Genomic DNA, 19,253 nt, shown 5'->3' on the forward strand with positions numbered 1-19,253 from the left:
TTTGTAATGCAGAGCTGGTGGCCTGAGCACTGGCATCTCCACAGCATTAAAAACCTGTGCTGGCCTGTGCGAGCTGGCTCAGGCTAAGGGGCTGTTTAATTACAGTGTGATGTTGGGGCTTGAGCTCTGGGACCCTCCCACCTCACAGGGTCCTAGAGCCCAGGCACTAGCCCGAGCCCTAAGGGTATGTCTACACAGCAATAAAAACCTGTGGTGCCGTCTCGGAGCCTGGGTCAATTGGCTTGAGCTGCAGTGCGTACGTTTGGCTCGAGCTGGGTCTGGTCCCTGAAACTCCCAGAGAGGGGTGAGTCTCAGAGTCCGACTCCAGCCCCAGCTGGAACATCTATGCTGCAGTCTGTAGCCCCGTGATCCAGATTCAGCTGATCTGTCAGCTGCGGCTGCGCCGCAGGGCTTTGACTGAAGCGCAGACGTCCCCTTACGGTAAAAGGAAGCATGTTGCAATGGTACGGATTGCTGGAGCAATGGCTGGTGCACACAGGGTAGGTGCTGAATACAGACTGTCGCCCTGCTCCTGATGCCAGGGCCCAGGCTTGACTCCTGGTTCAGGTCTCTGGCACCACACACGGCTACATTCGCAGGAGCTGCTGACCCTGTGGGAGCAGCACGGAGGGCCCTGAAGGGAAGATGAGGCCTCAGCTGTTCTGCAGCCCTCCCGAGCTAGGAGCAGCGCTGATGGGCTCTGAGCAATGGCTGGCAAAAGATGGGGATTCCCAGGACTCCTCTGGATCTGCTTGTGTCTATGGTGGGGATGCCCTGGCAGGTGCCATGTGGACACTGTAGGGGCCTGGGTGTTTTGGGCAGGGCTAAAGGGAGGCTGTGTGCAGAGTGGACGAGTGCGAGTCAGCAGCGTGTGCAGGAGGGTGGCAGTGGGGGAGAGGGGTGAGGGGGCTGAGGAGCATGTGGGGTAGGGTGCAGAGGGAATGTGAGGCGGTGGGGGGAGTGAGCCTGTGGGAAGTAGGGAAGGGGGTGGGGGGAGTGAGTGGAAGCAGGGGTGTGTGTAAATGGGGCAGGCATTCTGAGGGTGGGGAGGGCCTGGCTGTTGTGGAAGGTGGAGTGTGGCAGGGTGGGGTACAGGCCAGGACTGGAGGGAAAGGGGTATAGGAGTGGGCAGGGTGTTGGGGCAGTGCAGGGGGGAAGGGAGCAGAGTCTGTCACTGTGGGGCGGGCAGGCAGTCAGGGAGTGGGCAGGGGAGGGGCTGGGCCTGGCAGTGGGGTTGGTGGGACCCAAGGCCTGTGGGGAGGGTGAAGGGTCTGGCCCTGTGGGTGGGCACACTGGTTGCCTTGCTGGCAGCCGGGGGAGTCAGGGGGGTGTCTGGACAGAGGAGACTGGGGAGATGGGAGTGCAGGGAGGTGGGGACCTCAGGCTGGTTCTGATTGCCCAGCAGGGAACACCAGAGCTGCCCTCAGCCCCTAGTCACTGATACGCCCTGAGGCTCAGGTAGCCGGGCTGCTCCCATAGGCTGGCCTGGCTGCACGTGGGCCTGGGGAGTGGGCTCTTATGACTAACACTGGTCAGATGGGGCAAATTGCCTGAGCAGGGGCGGGATGGGATCAAAATGTCATGGGACGTGAGCGACTCTGGAATCCAGCCCAGCCCAGGGAGGTACTAGGGGCACCTGGGTTCAAACCCCACCACGGGCCCAGGACAGGGCTCCACAGGGGCTCTAACTCTGGCCGAGACTTGCAGGCTCGTTTCCTCCTCTTCATTGTGAGCTCTTCAGGGCAGGGACTAATGTCTTTGCTGTCCTCTGGGGCCCTCGGGAGCTTCTGTGCTGCGGAGAGTGGGTTTGATCATTGGTATTGTGGTAGCACCCAGGAGCCCTAGTCACGGATTGGGGTCTCACTGCACTAGGTGGTGTACAGGCACAGAACAGACACGCTCCCTGTGTCTCTGGCGAGACTCGTCTGGCTAGTTCTGGTGCCATCCAATGTGTGTGTGACCCCTATGAACCCTGTTGGCACCTAGGCTTTGGAACGGAGCAGACCTGTTGGTCATCTGTGGTTGGAGCTATTGGTGCCTCCAGCTGAAACCCACAGAGAGCAGCTGCAGGAAGACGGAGGTAAATCATTCCTGTTAACCTCTGAGTTTACAACAAGAAGCAATGGGCTCAAATTGCAGCAAGGGCGGTTTAGGTTGGACATTAGGGAAAACTTCCTAACTGTCAGGGTGGTTAAGCACTGGAATAAATTACCCAGGGAGGTTGTTGAATCTCCATCATTGGAGATTTTTTAGAGCAGGTTGGACAAACACCTGTCAGGGACAGTCTAGATAATACTTAGTTCTGCCCTGAGTGCAGGGGACTGGACTAGAGACCTCTTGAGGTTCCTTCCAGACCTATGATTGGAATGGAGTTTGCTGGCATGTCCAGGAGGGCTGCGAGGGTCGTGGAGCTGAGAGATGAGGTTGGGGTGTGACCACCAGGTGTTGTCCTAGACCCAAGTCTCTTTCTCCAACATGCGCTTGGCTTGGCTTGGGGAGGGGACTTGTGCAACTTCACTGCCCAGGAGTTTGGGAAGGTTTCACTCAGCAAGCTATTGGCTTCTTGTTGCCCACAGGGGTAAGTGGCCAGAACGGAGACGCAGCATCCTGCTGTTTCTGCAGCGTGTTGCAGAGGTTCTTCTGAGCAGTGGTGAGAGATTCCACACACACCCCCAGCTCGACTGCTGCTGCCTCTGCAGCCGCATCCTCTTTGTGTTCTGCAGGAGCCTCCCATCCCTGTTCAGTTCAGTGCAGTAGCTGAGCAAAACCTCCATGTGAAGTGTGTCTTGGAATGGGAGCAAGGGTGGGGAGCCCGGCAGGGTTAGCTGCCTCCTCATGAGGCCAGCATGTCTCCTGCCATGTTCTGCTCCTCCAGGGAGCTGGGCTGGAAGGTCACTGGTCACCTTTGACAAATGCTGTTTAAAATGAAAAGACTTGGGCACAAGTGGAGTGAATTGGGAGGCCTTAGCTAGTCCCCGCTGGATGCGGTTCAGATCACAAAATCTCTGCCGTCTGTCACCGTTCTATACTGCGGTCAGTCTTCAGGAGAGCTGCTCAGACTGGACTAGCAAGGGGGGACTGCAGGGCCAGACTGAGGGGACCTGGCTCAGCTGTAGAGGGGCTGGGCCTGCACTGGCAGAGCAATGGGGGCTGTAGGTCAGGACTGAGGGGCATTGGCAGGGCTGTGTGTAGGAGGATCAGGAAGGAGTTTCCCCTCAGATCAGATTGGCAGGGACCCTGGGGGGGATTTCGTCTTCCTCTGCAGCATGGGGCATGGGTCACTGGCAGGTTTAAACTGGTGTCAATGGTGGATTCTCTATCACTTGCAGTCTTTAACCCATGGTTTGAGGACGGCAGTAACAGCCAGAGGTTGGGGGTCTGTTACCGGAGGGGGTGAGTGAGGTTCTGTGGCCTGCAATGTGCAGGAGGTCAAACTAGGGGATCGTGATGGTCCCTTCTGACCTGCACGTCTCTGAGACTGTCTAGCTTCTGCTTGGCTGTGCCTGGCTCCGCTCGGTGCATTTGATCTCTCACTTTCACCAGCACTAAATTCCTCAGCTGGATTCCGGGCTCAGCTCTAGTGAAAGGATCCAATTATTTCCGAGCTTTCAGCATCTCCATTTGCTGCCCATATTTTCAGTGCTAGTGTCTGCGCCGGCTGGAATTCTGAGTGATTAACGTGGCTGTGACATGCCTCCTAGGGGTGTTATCTTCGCGCTGTCCCCCACCCCCCTTCCTCCTCCAGCAGAGAGCGAGCGAGCGAGCGCGAGACAGGCAGACGAGACAAAGGTCTGTCCCCAACCCGGCTATCCCCTGCCTGTGGTTTCCCTGCTTGTGTGTTTTCTTAGGCTCCTGGTTAACATCTGAGCTGCCGTGGAACTGTGAGGCTTTGGCCTGTCCTGCTCAGGTTTGAGCTGGTGGGCTGGGTGGTGGGGAGGTGGGGGTGGGAAGCTGGTTGCTTCTCTGAATGGACGGAAGGTTTTTAAGCTGCTTTTCATTCTTTGAGGGCCTGTAAAACTGCTTGGGCATGGGGGTTGGGGGGCAGGCATGCACGGAGGGGACGGGAGAGGGTGAAGTGCAGGCAGCAGGAGTGGGGGCGTGGAGAGGGGAGAGGCAGGGGACCAGGACTTCATGGAGCACACAGGTGGGGGAGGTGGGAACAGTCACACGACCCCTGTTGTTGTGTAATGTTTGAAACGTGCTCTTCAGACCCGCTGAGTGAACGTCCCCTTCTCCTCCCCTCATAGAGCAGCGTCATTATCCCTATCTTACAGATGGGAAACTGAGGCATGGAGTGGGGAAGTGACTTGCCCAAGGGCACACAGGGAGTCAGTGGCAGAGCTGGGAAAGAGATGGCAGGGGTCCTAGCTCTTCAGCCCCTGCTCTAACCTCTAGACATGCTGCTTTGGAGGAAAGCAAGTTGCATTGTGTTATCCTGGTGTGGTACCTGCACTCAGGCTCGCATCTGAGACCTCCAGTCTCCAAGGGCTGCTCTAGGGAGATCATGTCACAGTGTAGATCTCCAGTGGCACTTCGGTCACCTCTGTAATGAACAGTGAGTGTGTCTGTGGGGCAAGGAGGCCCAGGTCACTCTCAGAGAGCACCTCTTGTTCCTGCCCACATACCCACCGTGCTCTGCACCATGGGAGAAACCAGATGAGTCTGGGGCTAGATTGAAGTTCCTTGAGGTGAGTAAGAGCTTCTCCTATCCAAGGGAGAACCCTGGAGCCTGTCTTATCCATCAGGACAGCGTCCGTGCTCCTGGGCCATGGGGAGGACCCCGGGAGCAGTCATCTACAGGGTACCACCCAAGGGAGGTGCATGGTGCAGCTGGCTCTGGCTGTTGTCGGAATAGACTGCCTACACTTGCGATGGTGTGTGGAGTACAGGCACTACACGTGTAGCTACACACTACAGTGAAAGGCAGGCTGCATCCATGCTTGTCACTGCGGTGTCACCTACACACTGGTGAAAAGCTCTGGCGGTGGGGGCGCGGCAGGGGAAGGCTCTGGCTGGGGGGAGGCAGCAGAGGAAGGCTCTGGCTGGGGGAGGCGGTGGGGAAAGGCGGTGGCTGGGGGGCACGACAGCGAAAGGCGGTGGCTGGGGGGAGACGGCGGGGAAATAGGCGTGTGCGTGAGGGGGGGGGGGGGGGCTGCGGCGGGGAAAGGATCTGGCCGGGGGGAGGCGGTGGGGAAAGGCGTGGCTAGGGGGGTAGGCAGCAGAGGAAGGCTTGGACTGGGGTGGAGACGGCGGGGGAAAGGCTGGTCTGGCTGGGGCGGCGCGGCGGGGAAAGGATTGGCAGGGGGAGGCGGTGGGGAAAGGCGGTTTGGCTGGGGAAGGCGGCCAGGGGGAAGGCTCTGGCTGGGGGAGGCCGGTGGGGAAAGGCGTGGCTGGCGGGGGCGCGGAGGGGAAAGGCTCTGGCTGGGGGGAGGCGGGTGGGAACAGGCGGTGGTGGGGGAAAGGCGGGCAGTGGGAAGGCTGTGGCTGGGGGGGCGCGGGCGGGGAAAGGGCTCGGCTGGGGGAGGCGGCGGGGAAGGCGGTGGCTGGGGGCGCGGGAGGGATAAGGCGGTGTTGGCTTGGGGGACGGCTGGCGGGGAAAAGGCTCTGGTGGGGAGGCGTGCGGGGAAAGGCTCTGGCTGCGGGGAGGCGCCGGGGGAAAGGGCGGTGGCTGGGGGGCGGGCGGGGAAAGGCTGGTGGCTGGAGGGAGCAGGGGGGGAAAGGCGGTGGCTTAAGGTTGGGCGCGGCGGGGAAAGGCTCTGGTGAACTGGAGGGTGGTTGGCGGGGGAAAGCTCGGTGGTGGTGGTCGGTGTGAGGGTCGAATTTACTCGGCCGAGAAGATAAGATCGCCTGGGGGAGAGCAGGCGGGTGGAAGCTCTGAGGCTTGGGGGGAGAGGCTGCGTGGTGGGGGGTCGGTGATGGCGGCGGCGGGAAAAGGCGGTGGCCTGGCAGGTCCAGGCGGGTTGGGAGGCTGGGGGCTGGGGGGACGGTCGCGGGGATAAGGCCTGGTGGGCGTGGTCATTGGCGCGGCGGGGAAATGGACGGTGGCTGGAGGAAATGGCGGGCGGGGAAAGGCCGGTGGGCTGCGGGGGCGCGACGTGGGAAAGGCGGTGGCTGGGGAAGGCTCTGGCTGGCGGGAAGGCTCTGGCTGGGGGGAGGCAGGATGGGGAAAGGCTTGGCTGGGGGAGGCGTGGGGAAGGCTCTGGCTTGCGGGGGAGGAGGCGGCGAGGAAGCGGTGGCTGGAACGGGCGCGGCGAGGAAAGGGCTTCTGGCTGGGGGAGCGCGGGGGGATGAAAGGCCTGGCTGGGGTAGGCGGCGGGAAAGGCTCTGTGCTGGGGGAGGCGGGTGGAGAAGGCTGGTGGCTGGGGGAGGCGGGTGGAATGCTCTGAGCTGGGGAGGATTGGCGGGGGCGCGGGCGTGGGGGAGCGCGGCGGGGGGAAAGGCGGGTGCTGGGGGAGGCGGCGGGGAAAGGCGTTGGCTGGGGCGGGTGAAGCGTTGGGAGGCAGGCGGGGAAAGGGGAGGCGCGTGGGCGGGTGCTGGGAGCGTGGGCGGCTGGGATGGCGCGGGGAAGGCGTCTGGCTGGGGGAAGGCCTTCTGGCTGGAGGATCGGGCGCAGTGGCGGGAAAGGCTCTGGCTGGTGGGAGGGCGGCGGGGAAAGGCAGGTGGCTGGGGCCTGGGCGCGGGGAAGGCTCTGGCTGGGGGAAGGCGGGCTGGCATGGGAGCGCGGCGGGGGCAAAGGCGGTGCTGGGGGCGCGGCGGTGAAAGGCGGGCTGGGGGAGGGCTGGCGGGAAAGGCGGTGGCTTGAGGGGCGCTGGGGGGAAGGCTCTGGCTGGGGGGAGGCGGTGGGGAAAGGCTCTGGCTGGGGGGAGGCGGTGGGGAAAGGCTCTGGCTGCGGGGAGGCGGCGAGAAAGGGCTCTGGCTGGGGGGCGCAGTGGGGAAAGGCTCTGGCTGGGGGGAGGCGGCGGGGAAAGGCGGTGGCTGGGGGGGCGCGGCGGGAAAGGCTCTGGCGAGGGGAGATGGCAGTGGCAGGGAAAGGCTCTGGTGACAGGAGCTAGTATGACACACAGCTGGGTAGACATGGGGGCGCTGCATGGGTCCGCAGAGAGCCCTGTAGGGTTTATACCCCGAGGGTTCGGGTGTGTAAGACACTCAGCTGTCCTCTGCCTAAGCCTTACCTCCCTGTCTTCACGTGCAGTCTCTGCGCACTGCTGAACATGTAAACATGCCTTTAGAGTGTGTCCACACTGCGTTCGAAACCCCACAGCAGCGCGTCTCCGCAGCCAGCTCTGCAGACTCGGGCTTGCACTACAGCACCCAAGCCAGCTGGTGCGGCCTGGAGCTCAGCTCTGAAGCCTGGGGGTAGGGTGGTGGGTGGGGAAAGGTCTACGCTGCTGTTTACTCGACCCAGGTTGTGTGACTCACTGCCGTGGCTTTAGCACAGTGTAGATGTACCCAGTGTCCTGCCTGCTGCAGGGTCTCAGAGACCTGCCTCAGGTGTGCAGAAATCAATCCCTATTGGTTAGAACGAAGGCTCTTAGCTTGCGGGAGCTCCCTCTTGTGGCAGCGTAACACAGTCCCTTTGACCCGTGGCTAGCTGTCTGCCCTTGCTGCCAGTTGAGGGAGGTTCTGCCAGCTGTTCTATAGCATTTCCGTTCGTGGAAAGGAACGCGGCTCCCACGGGCCCATGAGAGCTGCCAGAGATCCTCTGCATCTGTCCCTGGTCACCTCTCCCTTCAGGTTCTGCTGGGTGGGCGACTCAGGCCGGCTACCTGCAGCCTGCCTCCCTTAGCCCCAGATGCAGCTGGACAAAGGCAGGGCCATATTCAGCCCTTCCTCCTTGCCCAGGGGGGCCTGGCTCATGGCTCTGGGGCAAGCGCTTCATCGGTGGCTCCTCCGTTTCCCTCTCTCCTTTCCCCCTTTCCGCCTCAGTATCTCCTCTCTACGGGTGGTGGCATTCGTGTCACAACCTCCTGCGCCCCTGCCCAGGCCTTGCTGCCTGTTTGCATGCTCTAGGCCCAGCTTGGATGCTGTGCTGGGCACCTCGTGACTCTGCTTTGTCTACTTGGCCAGATTCCCCAGGCCCCACGTAGGATGGCGGGAGCCTGGGCTTGGATCTCCAGGCCCTTGGAGCTGCAGAGCCCCCATCTGTCCCTGACTGTTGTAGCTCCCAGCAGGAGGGGCTCAGAGCTGCACTGGCCTCTTGTCCTCACCTCACCCCTTGCCAGGTGTTTCCCTTGAGTCTGTCCACTGCCTTTCCCCTTCCTCTCAGGCTCCCACAAAGGTCTCAGGCTTCTCATTCTTCCAGACCCTTCTCCTTGGGCAGGGGCAGGAGGGCCAGTGGAACTGATGCCAGCCTATGCAGGGATTCCCTGTCTTCGGCCCTGTCTGCACGGAACACATCCACACTTGGCTTACCTTGGGGGCGTGGGAGCATTACAAGCGCTGACTGCCCAGATTACACTGTGGTCAGCCATGCCTGAACCCAGGTGTCTGGCTCTGGCCTGGTTGCACTGGTGCCAGCTATAATGCACCTTTCCCCCGATGTGGGTGGGAAACCACCAGTTCAGCTAGTGTATCCAAATCCATCCCCCAGTGCCATGCTGATCCCAAAGCCCTGCTCTCAGCACCAGCACCCCCTTTCTCTGCAGATAGCTCAGTGGTTTGAGCATTGGCCTGCTGAACCCAGGGTTGTGCACACGAAAGCATTGTGCATGAACTGGTGCACCTAGAGGCTGCTGGTGCAGGCTGAAGGTTCACTAGTACAGGTGAACGAAGCACTGTTTGAACGAGTATGATATAGAAGGGCACTAGGGAGCGTTACGAAGAGATTACTCAGTGCGCTATTATGAAACGGTTGCACTCATTGAAGGTGCGCCTCCTTGTGGCTGAGTGTGGGAACTAGTTGTCACCCCATCTGGGGCCCCTTCGGCCGGTTGCTCGCTCTGTGGTCCCCCCCCCGTCTCCGTGAGTCAGCCAGGTCACTGTCTAGTATTCCCCCCTCCCCTCCTCCTGCGTAACAAAATCCCACCAACCAAGCTGTCCCTCTGCCATCCTAGCTCCAAGCCTGAGCCACTTTGCCACTGGCTGGTAGAGGAACCTGGGTTCAGCCCAGGGAGCCTGTGACCAGGCGTCTCCCTTGCTGGTTCCCTGGGCTCCTTCCTGCCACCCTTTCTAGCTCCTGGCCTGTCTTTGGGTTTACCACCAGAGCTTCCTCTGCTCTCCATGGCTACTTCACTCCCTCAACCTCTTCTCCAGGGCCGGACCCAGGGCTTACACCCCCCTGGCTCTGCCCCTTGCTGCTGGCTAGCTCCCTTTCCCGCTAGGGCGTGACTGCAGAGCTCATCCCCCCATCTTCTCCCTGCTCTCACTTCCTTGCTTTAGACCCCAATCCCAGCTCCTCCTCTGCCTGTAGGCGCTGGTTCCCCTGCTGGCCCCCATTGCCTGCTCAGGGCTTGTGGGCGGTGGACACCCCATCACAGGCGTGTACAAGGAGAGAGCCCCCCCCCGCCCCCCGTTGGACATTATATAAAACCCGGCAGTTGCGAAAACTGAACCCTGACCAATCAAAGAAATAAAGCCCCCAAACCAGAGCCCCATGGTGAGCGTTCTCAGCTGGGAGGCGGGAGACCTGCGTTCAGGACCCCAGTCTACCTGAGTGGAAGCAGAGACTTGACGGTGGGTCTCCGGCATTACGGATGAGGGCACTAATCACTGGGCTGCGGGGTACTTGGGGTGGGGCTCTGTCTTTCCTGTGGAACTGTTCCCCATTGAATAAATACAAACGCATTGAGTGGGCAGAGCGAGCGTGTGTGTGCCTCAACCGGCTGGGGATTCAGGCACTCGGGGTGGGGGACACACTCAGGCTCTGCTCCCTGAGCCAAGGAGCAGTTTTGATTGACCCAAAACTGCATTTCTGAGCAGATAAACTCTTGCCCCACTCTGTGCATGTCCCGGACAATCTGGCGTTGCCGCGGTGACGAGACACACATATTTGGGTGTGACCCTGGTAACTCTGTGTCGCTCCTCCGGGCACCGCAGTCAACATCCTTCATGTCCCAGAGTGCAACTATCTTGCTTGGGTGCCCCTCTGCTCCAGGACTGTCTTCAGTAGGGTTGATGTGCTGCTGTCCTTCTTCTGCCCTTTGAGTGCCCCATCACCATGGCTTCTAGGCCTTGCCTATTGCAGATCTCCCCGGCCCGCCAGCCAGGGAGAGGTGGAAACACCAGGTGGAGGTGCACAGCTGCTTCCAGTGGCAAGGTGTGCTTAGCCCAGCTGTGCTGCTGCCTGGGAGGAGCTGGTGGAGAGCTCCCCTTGGGTGCTCTCTCCTGGCACAACTGTCTGGTGACCCCCATTGGCCTCCCCATTGGGGGGCATTACAAGGGGGGAAGTCTGGGGGTCCACATCCCTTCCTCTTGCTTGGGAGCGGGTCAGAAAGTGACCGGCAGGCTGGAAAGGCATGGTGCTGTGCAGTGCTCACCTCTGCCACTCCCTTCCGCCTGCTCCAGGCAGTGGTGAGGTTTCCATCTGCTTCGTCCATATTTCATATCCAGGCAGGAAGCTCCTGAATATTGCAGGAGCTGCCACGTCTACCCTATAGCCAACTAAGGACACTCCCTCTCCAGTCATCTCAGCTCCAGTTCTTGCCTCTGTCCTCACCGGATCAGCCCACCAGCCCCTCTCATCTGGTCACCCTGCCTTCCTTGGGTCAGGGCACTGGTTCATCGCACTATTCCTGCTCCCCTGAAGCAGGGCCAATGGACCCTGGTCTTCCTTATCCCAATAAATAGGTCAGACCAGGGATCCGCCTAGCTCCCCCAGCCCCTGCCAGACCATTGCCCCTTGCTGTGGTGCAGTCCAGCCCCCCTCCCCACCCCCCAGCTGTGTAAATGTCCATCCACCCGTAATGCACCATCGGGATGTGCCCGGGGCCATTCAGCTGGAGAGCAGAACTCCCCTCCATTGGCCCCATACAGACTCCTCCAGCACAGGCCTTTGGGTGGAAGATGGAGTTTTCTCCAGACCCAGGGCAAGGGATGGGCTGGGAGAGGACATCCAGGCCCTGTGTATTCCTGGATCCTCAGTCTAAGACCTGGGGGGTGGGAGGAAGGTGACCCCTAAAGCAGCCTGACCGGTGCTCTGCCAGCGAGGGAGCGCAGGCTGCTGCCATTCCCTCATGGAGAGGTCCGGACTCGGGTGCACCAGGCTTGTCTGCTCTGGGGCCTTGGAGGGTGGGTGTACAGTATGAGCAAGGGGAGTTGGGGCAGAGCTGGGAGCTCCTGGCTTCATTTGTGGCCCACTGTAAACACCCTGTCTGGCTGGGTACTTCCAGCAGGCCAGGCTGGGGCCCTGCATACCTCCAGGGGTGTCACGGCTGCCCTGTGTGCCCCTAGTTCTGTAGGAGGGAGTGGGGGCTGAGAGCTGGCAGGGGGAGTGCGTGTGACCCATCCCCGTCCTTAGCAGCAGCTTGGGCTAAACTCCTGTGAAATCGCACCAACTGCCTGGGCTTGTGGGGGAAGGGTGGTTAACTCCAGCCCAGGCGTGCTGCAGCTGGGCCGGCCTGTGGGGCTGGGGGTGAGTGGGAAGTGAGCTACCGGCTGGGGGGCTCCCCTTAGCTCCCTGCAGGCTGCCTGCCTCTGGGGGAGGGGAGGGCGCGGGCTCTGTGTCCCTGCCTGTCTGTCGGTCTGTCAGTGCTGCCAGAGCGTGGGAGTTCCTGGTGCCCCGTGCTGTGCGCTGCTCTCTCTATATAAGGGTTACAGGCTGTAGCAGGGAGGGGCTGGGTGCCCTAAACAGCAAAGTGCAGCTGCAGGCTGGCTGGGTCTCTGGTGTGGGGAGGAGCAGCCCCTCCGGGACAGAGCCACACTGACCTGCAGCTGGCCTTGCCCAGCTCCTCAGCCCACCCTGCATGCAGCCTCCAGGGCTTGAGTCCTGCCCACATAGGTACCTGGTTCCTGCTGAGCCTAGTTCTGACCTGCCATGCGGCTTGCAGTCTGGCCTGCAGCCTGCGTGTCGTCCCCTCGGAGGTAATGGGAATGAGGTGATTTCACGGTGTGCCTGAAAGTAGGGGAATCCTCAACAGTGGCCCCGCCCTGTGAGATCCCCTAGGGCGGCAGTAATGGGCAGAGTGAGGGTGGCGAGGGGGATCCCTGAGCAGCCACTAGCCGGCGTAGGCAGAGAGGTCAGTGCAGCCATGAGAGGCCAGGCCCCGGCCGGAGGGGCTACAGAAGGAAGAATGTGGCCAGTGCTGCAGCCGGTGTCTCCTGGGCCAGGAAGGGACAGGTGCCAGCAGGCAGCCCGAGGTCCCTGAGCAGTGCTCAGAGCTGGTGCTGTCAGTCAGGCTTGATTGTAAAACACCAGACTAGAGGCCAAGCAGCCCTGGGATTCTGCCTTCAGCAGGCTGAGCTGGCCCCTGCTGCTGTCTGGTTAGTAAGGTTCCCGCAGACATGCTGGCCTGGCCCGGCCCCATCCTTTAGCCTGCAGTCAGGGGAGAAGCGACCGGTGTGGGTGTGTTGACTGGTTCCCATGTTGCATTGCATCTGGTGACTGGGATCCGCTACGGGAATCTGGACTTCTGAGCCGGGTCTGCCCTAGGACTGTTAATCTATTATGCTATCTCCATGGCAGGACACACCTGAAATGTAGCTGCCTCTGGGGTAGGACATGCAGACTCGAACAGCTCACAGCAATGCTGCACAAGAGCTTAGGGGGCGACGTGAAGAGCTGTTACCGCGGGGGGGGAATTGGGATGTAGAGTGTAAATGGCCAAGCCTGACCTGACTGTTCTCCCCTCTGCTGGCTGTGTTAGAATGGACGCATGTCGTCAACACCTGGGTTTAAATCCTGTGGCTGGTGGCACCCCCAGCTGCTTAGTGCCCCTAGCACCACACTGCCTTGGAGGGATGATCGACCCTGCTGAGTCACTAATGCTACTTCCCGGAGTGCCTGGATATTCCTCCCATCCAAGTCCTGGCACCCTGGGCAGAATCCCACCCCTGGTGCTGAGGGGTGCAGTATTCCTGGCATCCCAGTTCTCCATCCCCAGCCAGGATGGGGGTGAGCGTAGCTGCACTTTCCCATGTGGCCTGGAGGTGTGGACAGGGCCTGCACACCTCTCGCCCTCCGCTAGCTCCATCGCGCTCTGGGTGAGGGATCAGAAAGAGGCTGGTATTTCCATCTGGCCATCACCCTACTGCAGATCTACGTTCTACCTGCTGCAGCGTGGCTCTGCAAGTCTAAATAGCACTTCTATGTATCTTCACTCTCTGCTTCCTAGGTTTGGGAGGCCGGGAAGCCAGCAGGCCAAGCTGAGCCCTGGCAGTAGTTGAATTCCCTTCAGCTCTTGCCGCAGCTCCGCTGACGGTGTTTGTGGTGCTGGTGCACAGCCAGGGGAGTGAACGTGTTCATTTCAGGCACCATTAGAAAAGTAGGGAAGAGTTGGCTGGCTGCTTGTCCAGCTCCTGTGCTGCGCTGGGTGCCGAATGTGACAGCTTAACACCAGGCCCTGTTCCTGAGAACTTCCAATCCAAGTGACAGGGCCAAGGAGCTGGGATGTACGCGGACATCCAGGGCAAGGATACTTTTGGAAACCTCCTTGTGTCTTTCCTATGACATCTTACTGTGGGCATTGCTCATAGGCCATTAGGATCTGGGGCTTTTTCACCATCTTGTTCTCACTCTGATCCCATGTGTCTGGGCCACTGTGTCGGGAAGGGCTGTGTACCCTGTCTCTCTAGGGTACTGGTTCCAAACCGGTGGGGTGGGGCCTGGCTGGCTCAGGGGTGGGGAACAGGAAACGGGGTGTTTCCCCTCTAGGGGCCACCGGCTCTAATCCAGCCGCAGGTTGGGAGGTTGGCTTGAATTTCGCATCTTGTCTGAGTTTGAATGAGGTTGGTCACTGCCTTTGGGAGGCCCAGCGGTCCCAGCTCTTGGGGTAACCCACAGGCGTATTTATCTACACCCAGCGGGACCGATCTCTGCACCCCCCAGACAGTCTCCTGCACTGGCCCCTTTGCTGGGAGCCTCTGCAGGAGAGGGGCCAGTGACTGAATGGGCCAGAGCTGGCATTTGCTTCTCTTTGCCCAGGGGGTTGTTCCTTCCAGTCCTGATGTGTGGCTGGGGTGTCTGGCCTGGTGTGGTCTGCTCCATCTTCTGTCCTGGGCACTCAGTCTACCCCCTTCCAGTGCCACCAAACTCACAGGGGGAAGCAATTTGAATTTGCCCAGTGGAATAGGACACACTAGAGGGACTTGCTGTGTCTGACATGCTCCCTCCGAGCTGCACATGGTGGGCTGCCTCTTTTAGGGAGGGTGTGAGCTGTGCAGGGAGGGGTGTGTGTGTAGTGTCAGCCAGGCCATGTGGGGGCTCTGCGGCTGAGTTGCTGTCTCTCCACCCAGGTGCCATGTCTGACGTGCTGGTGGGATTGTGAGTGTGCAGCCATTGCTGCAGCGGCTGGAGCGATGCTGCGTGGGGTCCGTCTGCTGCTGCCCTGCAGTCCAGCCTAGCCCATGGAGGGTGCCTTGGAGCAGGTGAGCGCTGGCTGAACGCCGGCCAAAGCTGGTAAGGATCCATCCTGACTCACCCCCAGCATGGACAGGCTTCTTGCTTTGCATCAGGTGGTGGAGCCCTTTGTTATGGGGAATCCCAGGTGCGATTGGCAAGCAGGTGCCCCTTGAGGCTGTGTCCCAGGTGGCAGGGCAAGTCAGCCACAGGTCCTGTAATGGCAGGTCTCCACCCGCCCAGTGAATCTTCTAATGCCCCCGGCCCTGCTGCTTCCCCCGCTCCCTGTGGCCTGGCCTCTCCTCTCCTCCTCCAGCCCCTAGCACCCAGGTCTAGGAAGAGGGAGTTCTCTGGCTACAGAGCTGGGCTCCTGTCCCCACCAGTGCTTATGAATCCCAGTGGAAGGGTAGCTCCAGGCTCCGTGCCCTGGCCTCTGTTATAGGTGAGGGGGCTGTGGGCTGCATCTGGGCCAGCCTGGTTTAAATTAGTGTCTCACCTGCCCTTGTCCTCCCCAAGCGTTCCACCCCCTGCTCTCTCTGCCGGCATCAGCGGGTACAGAGTCGTGTTAACCCTCCCTTTCCTTCCCCCTTAGTACCGCTGAACAGGCCTGAGAGCCAGCTAGGCCCCTGCGGTGATTTGGAGGCAGATCCCGATGCCCGTGATGGTGGGAGCCATTCCTCGGCAGCCGCGCCGCCTCTGGGGGGTGCCCGGATGGCAGGTGTCTCCAGCTAGCTGTGCCAACGACGGTCTGCTGCTGGGGCAGGACAGCTGCTCGGCGAGGGGTGGGTGGTGAGTGCCCAGCCGCAGCCTGAATGAGTGATCAGGAAGATGACGGCTTGGCAACCTGCACTGGCTTCTAAAGCAAAGGGGAACTGAGCATTTGCTTGGCCCCTTGAGGCCAGGCTAGCCTGCCCGGCTCCTGTGGCCAGAGGATTAGCTGAGGCACGACCTGGTGTGTGTCTGGACTTGTTCCCCATGGCCCCTGCCTTACAGCGCTGACTGGCCCAGCCAGGGACTCCTCTGAGTGTGGGGCCTGAGGTCCCAGCACAGTCCCTGCGGGGCGGCATAGACTCTCGTAGGCTTCAGCAGCCTCCTCTCCTCTGGGGCTTGGTAACCCTCCCGCGCCTCCAGGCTGCAGGGCTTCTGGAGAGCTGGCCTGCACTGCTCCCCGACCAGCCTGGCTCCTCCTGCGGGCCTGGCCCTGGGAGTGGGAGATGTGGGCTAGGGCAGTCTGTGGGCCTCTGCCCCAACCTGCTGGGCTGCCCGGGGCAGGAGCGAGGCCTGAAGCACCAGGGAGGGGTGGCTGGGCCAGGCTCTCAGAGGCTGATCCCCTCCCCTTTGCTCCCCACAGATGCGGCACTGCAGTGCACTCCGTAGGGGAGGGCTTGTCCGGAGGGAAGGGGTCTGACACACCACCGCCTTTCCTCAGTCCTGTGACCTCGTGACACCGTACACCTCTTCCCTGCCGCTTTATGGGCTGTTTCATCTTTGGCTCTGGTTGGGGTCCAGCCCGCTAAGGCTCCATGCGACACATCCATGCTGAGGCGTCCCTCCCCCAGGAGCATGGCACGGACTCGGGCCTGTCCCGGGCAGGCGGCCAGGCAGCCTTGGAGCCCGCCCCAGAGCACTGCCCCCGCCACAGCATCGTGATGGGCTACAACAAGACGGAGATCAAGCGGCAGAAGGTTTACCAGGTCTCCATCTTCTCCCACCTCTCCAGCTCCTCCGAGCCAGCAGACCAGAGAGCTGGGGGTGGGCGACAGGCCATCAAGAGAGGGTACCCAGAGCAGTGGGCTCCGGAGGCTGGGCGGGATCACAAGCGAACCCACTGGGGGGGCCTGGGGGCTGAGGCCAGGCAGGACGGGGTCCCTGGGGAGCTACACCCTGGCAAGGACTTCCCAGACAATGACTCCTTGGAGGACGGGCTGCTGGTGGAGGAGCTGTCCCTTTGCGGCTCGGCCCAGCACTTCTCCCACAGCGGCCTGCGAGTAGTGGAGCACCGATGTGAAGGCAGCCCTGGCCGGACAGGGGCCCGGGAGGGCAGCCCCAGGGCCTGCAGAGAGGACAGATCGTGGGAGGCTGCCTCCTCCTGGCCACAGCACACAGCTTGCAGCACTTTGCACATGAGAGACAGTTCCCCTGCCCGGCTTGGGGATGGCCTCTTGGCGAGTCCCAGAGCCTGTGGCTCAGTTGGTGGCAGGGAGCTCCCCCGGCTGGCTGGAGCCAGGGAGCAGCCTGCGGAGGGGAACGGGGCCCAGAGGGAGGAAAGGGCTAGCAGCCAAAATCTACTTGACATTGATTTGCACAATATTGCACAAAAATCCTGGACAGTCTCGGGTGGGAGGGGGGAGGAGCAGCCAGGGGGCAGCCCCGCGCACAGCAACGGGGCTGGTAGAGGAGAGGAGCAGCTGACTGGGCACAAGGAGCCCAGCACCCCACGGATAGCCCTGGACCCCGAGACCAACGGCCTGGGCTCCTTGGAGAAAACGCCCTGTGTGGGCAGCAGGCTCCTCGGGGCCGGCGGGGGCAACTGCGCGGCTAAGAGGAAGCTGCTGCCCTCGGGTGAAGGTGTGGCAGACTCGAGTTCAGAAGATGAGAGCGTGGTGCCAGTGAGGAAGAAGAGGCCCCCCCTGTGCCACCCCATCCTGACTGCCTGCCGCAGCACCGATGCCAAGGGCGCCCCCTTCTGGAACCACCTGCTTCCAGGAGCCAAGGTGAGCGCCTCTTGCAGGGCTGGAGCGGGAAGGGTGGGCCTAAGGGAGCTGGGGAAGGAGTGAGTGGATGGGAAGCCACTGAGGGGCTCGCTGATAGGGTGGGGGCCATGGGTAAGACGCTGTGGAAGGGAAGTGTCGGGTCAGTAGGGAGCTGGGGAAGGGGCTGGAGTGTAAGGTGTGTCCTGTCCCCGCTTCCCACAGACCGGGGGCTGGAAGAGTCCAGGGTTCAGGGCTCGTCTGCTGACTCCACCTGTAGCAGAGTTTGGAGCCTGGCATTGCAGGTCTCTGACTCCTGGCAGCATTCGGCCTGCAGTGAGACCTGCCTGGCCATGGTGCTTGGACCCTCTCCAGCTCCCTGGGGGCATGTGGGGGAAAGTGCAGCACTGGGGGAGTGGAGGAGGCAGCAGGTGGAGCTGGGGGGTGCAGGAGAGTCTGAGGATCCCGGAACCTGGAGAGCAGCAGACCCCTCTGCTGTGACACTGCCTGAGGTGGGCGCTTTGTGGCAGGGCCTGTCTGTGCGGAGGGGTAGCCTGTGGATTCTCTTCTAGCCGTTACAGACACAGGAGGAGCAGGGGCTTCCCAGAGCCCGGTAACCTCCTACTGCTCCCTGAGGCAGACAGGGCCCTTCCTGGCTGACTGCAGTAGGGCTGAGCTTGGCCTCTGAAGCTTCCTGCCCTGAGCCTGGGACCTCCCCATCTCAGTTCCTGGTTTCCCCAGAGCCCGGGTGAGCCCCCTGATACCCTGCTTGCCACCCTGAGTCAGCCAAATCCTGCGCCCAGTCTGGCTGTCCTGGCACCCCAGTGCCTGGTGGGCCTCTGCACTGTGAGTTGGGCACGGTTGGCACCTCCAGGCTCAGAGAGGGGCCCCCTGTGGGGGTTGGCTGCCCCTGGGGCAAGAATGCAGAGAGAGGCCCCCCTTCCCCAGGCCAGGACTGCCTCTCCTGCTGTTTGTGCGGTGCCAGGCAGAGGCTCAGGTGCCCTGGGGGTAGGGGGGGGGTGACCGTGCTGTGCCCAGAGTGTGGGAAGGGGGCCCGGAGACCCCTTGCCAGGGGACAGCCTGAGTCCTCGGCCGTGCTTCCTGTCCCAGATTTGCTCCCTGCCAATCCAGCTGCTCCCTCCTATGCTCAGGGTGGCCCAGGCTGTCCCCAGTCCAGACCCTGTCGGCTAGTGAGCTGGATGGAGAGGAGACGTCTCCCTGCCCTGCCACTTCCTGCGCTGCGGGGTCACAGGTGGCGCGGAGCGGACAGGCGCCCCCCATCTCTGGCAGGCCTGCCGCTTGCAGTGACTCCTGAGGCTGGGGGATAGATGTGCTGTGCAAGGACTGATGTGTGCTCTGCCCCCAGCTGGCATGCACGCGAACACGCCTGACACATACACAAACGTGCTGGGCACACGCACCCTGGTGCTTGTCAGGAGCACAAGGCCAGCTGACCACATCCCCCTCCGTTCTGCCCTGCTGCCGCCTGTTGCAGCCTGGCACGTGTCAATTGCAATCCTCGGGCACTCTGGTGTGTGAACAGCCTCGTGCCGTCCCCATCAGCCCAGTGATCTTCCCGACTCCCTGGCTCTTCCTTATGGGAGCAGTTTCCCAGCCCCCTGCTCTAGGAGTGCTCCCCTCCAGCCCTGCTCTCCACCCCATTCCAGACAGCCGCCTATTGTCCAGCACCCTGGAACCTTCACCCCCTTTCACACCGGCCAGGGGCTGGCTGGCTCGTTGCTGTTTTGTGCTGCCCTTTTGTGTCTCTTCCAGAAAGTAAAATGCCTAGAAAGGCGAGTGCCCTTTATAAAGGGGTTCAGCTGCTCCCAGCTGGTAGCTCAGCCCAGGTTTGGCTGCTCGCAGCCTCTCAGGGCTCGGCCCAGGGGCTGCTGGCTGTGGGGAAGGTGGGAGCAGCATGAGCCGTGCAGCTGTGTCTGCTGGGCATTGCTGGGGACCTGGCATGAATCATCTGGGACTGGCTAGTGACCCGGGACTGGCTAGTGACCCAGAGCTGCCAGGGCCCCGCCTGGTAAGTGTCATTCCAGGCCTGCCTGCAGCTCGGCCCCTGGGGA

General features: G+C 61.6%; 1 protein-coding gene across 2 annotated transcripts in view; it reads left to right on the forward strand.

Moving 5' to 3' along the window:
- ATOSB (atos homolog B) overlaps nt 1-19,253 on the forward strand; it is a 63,800-nt gene that overhangs the window by 36,804 nt on the left and 7,743 nt on the right. Inside the window, exons 2-4 of one of the 2 annotated variants that reach the window (XM_032800416.2) lie at nt 14,389-14,520; nt 15,084-15,280; nt 15,843-17,205. In XM_032800416.2, the coding sequence (XP_032656307.1) occupies nt 16,015-17,205 (1,191 nt within the window). In that variant the 5' untranslated portion in view covers nt 14,389-14,520; nt 15,084-15,280; nt 15,843-16,014. The remainder of the gene's footprint in view (nt 1-14,388; nt 14,521-15,083; nt 15,281-15,842; nt 17,206-19,253) is intronic. The other variant, XM_032800417.2, reaches the window with a different exon arrangement.

Source organism: Chelonoidis abingdonii, chromosome 6, assembly GCF_003597395.2.
Source record: "Chelonoidis abingdonii isolate Lonesome George chromosome 6, CheloAbing_2.0, whole genome shotgun sequence".
Classification (NCBI taxonomy): Eukaryota; Metazoa; Chordata; order Testudines; family Testudinidae; genus Chelonoidis; species Chelonoidis abingdonii.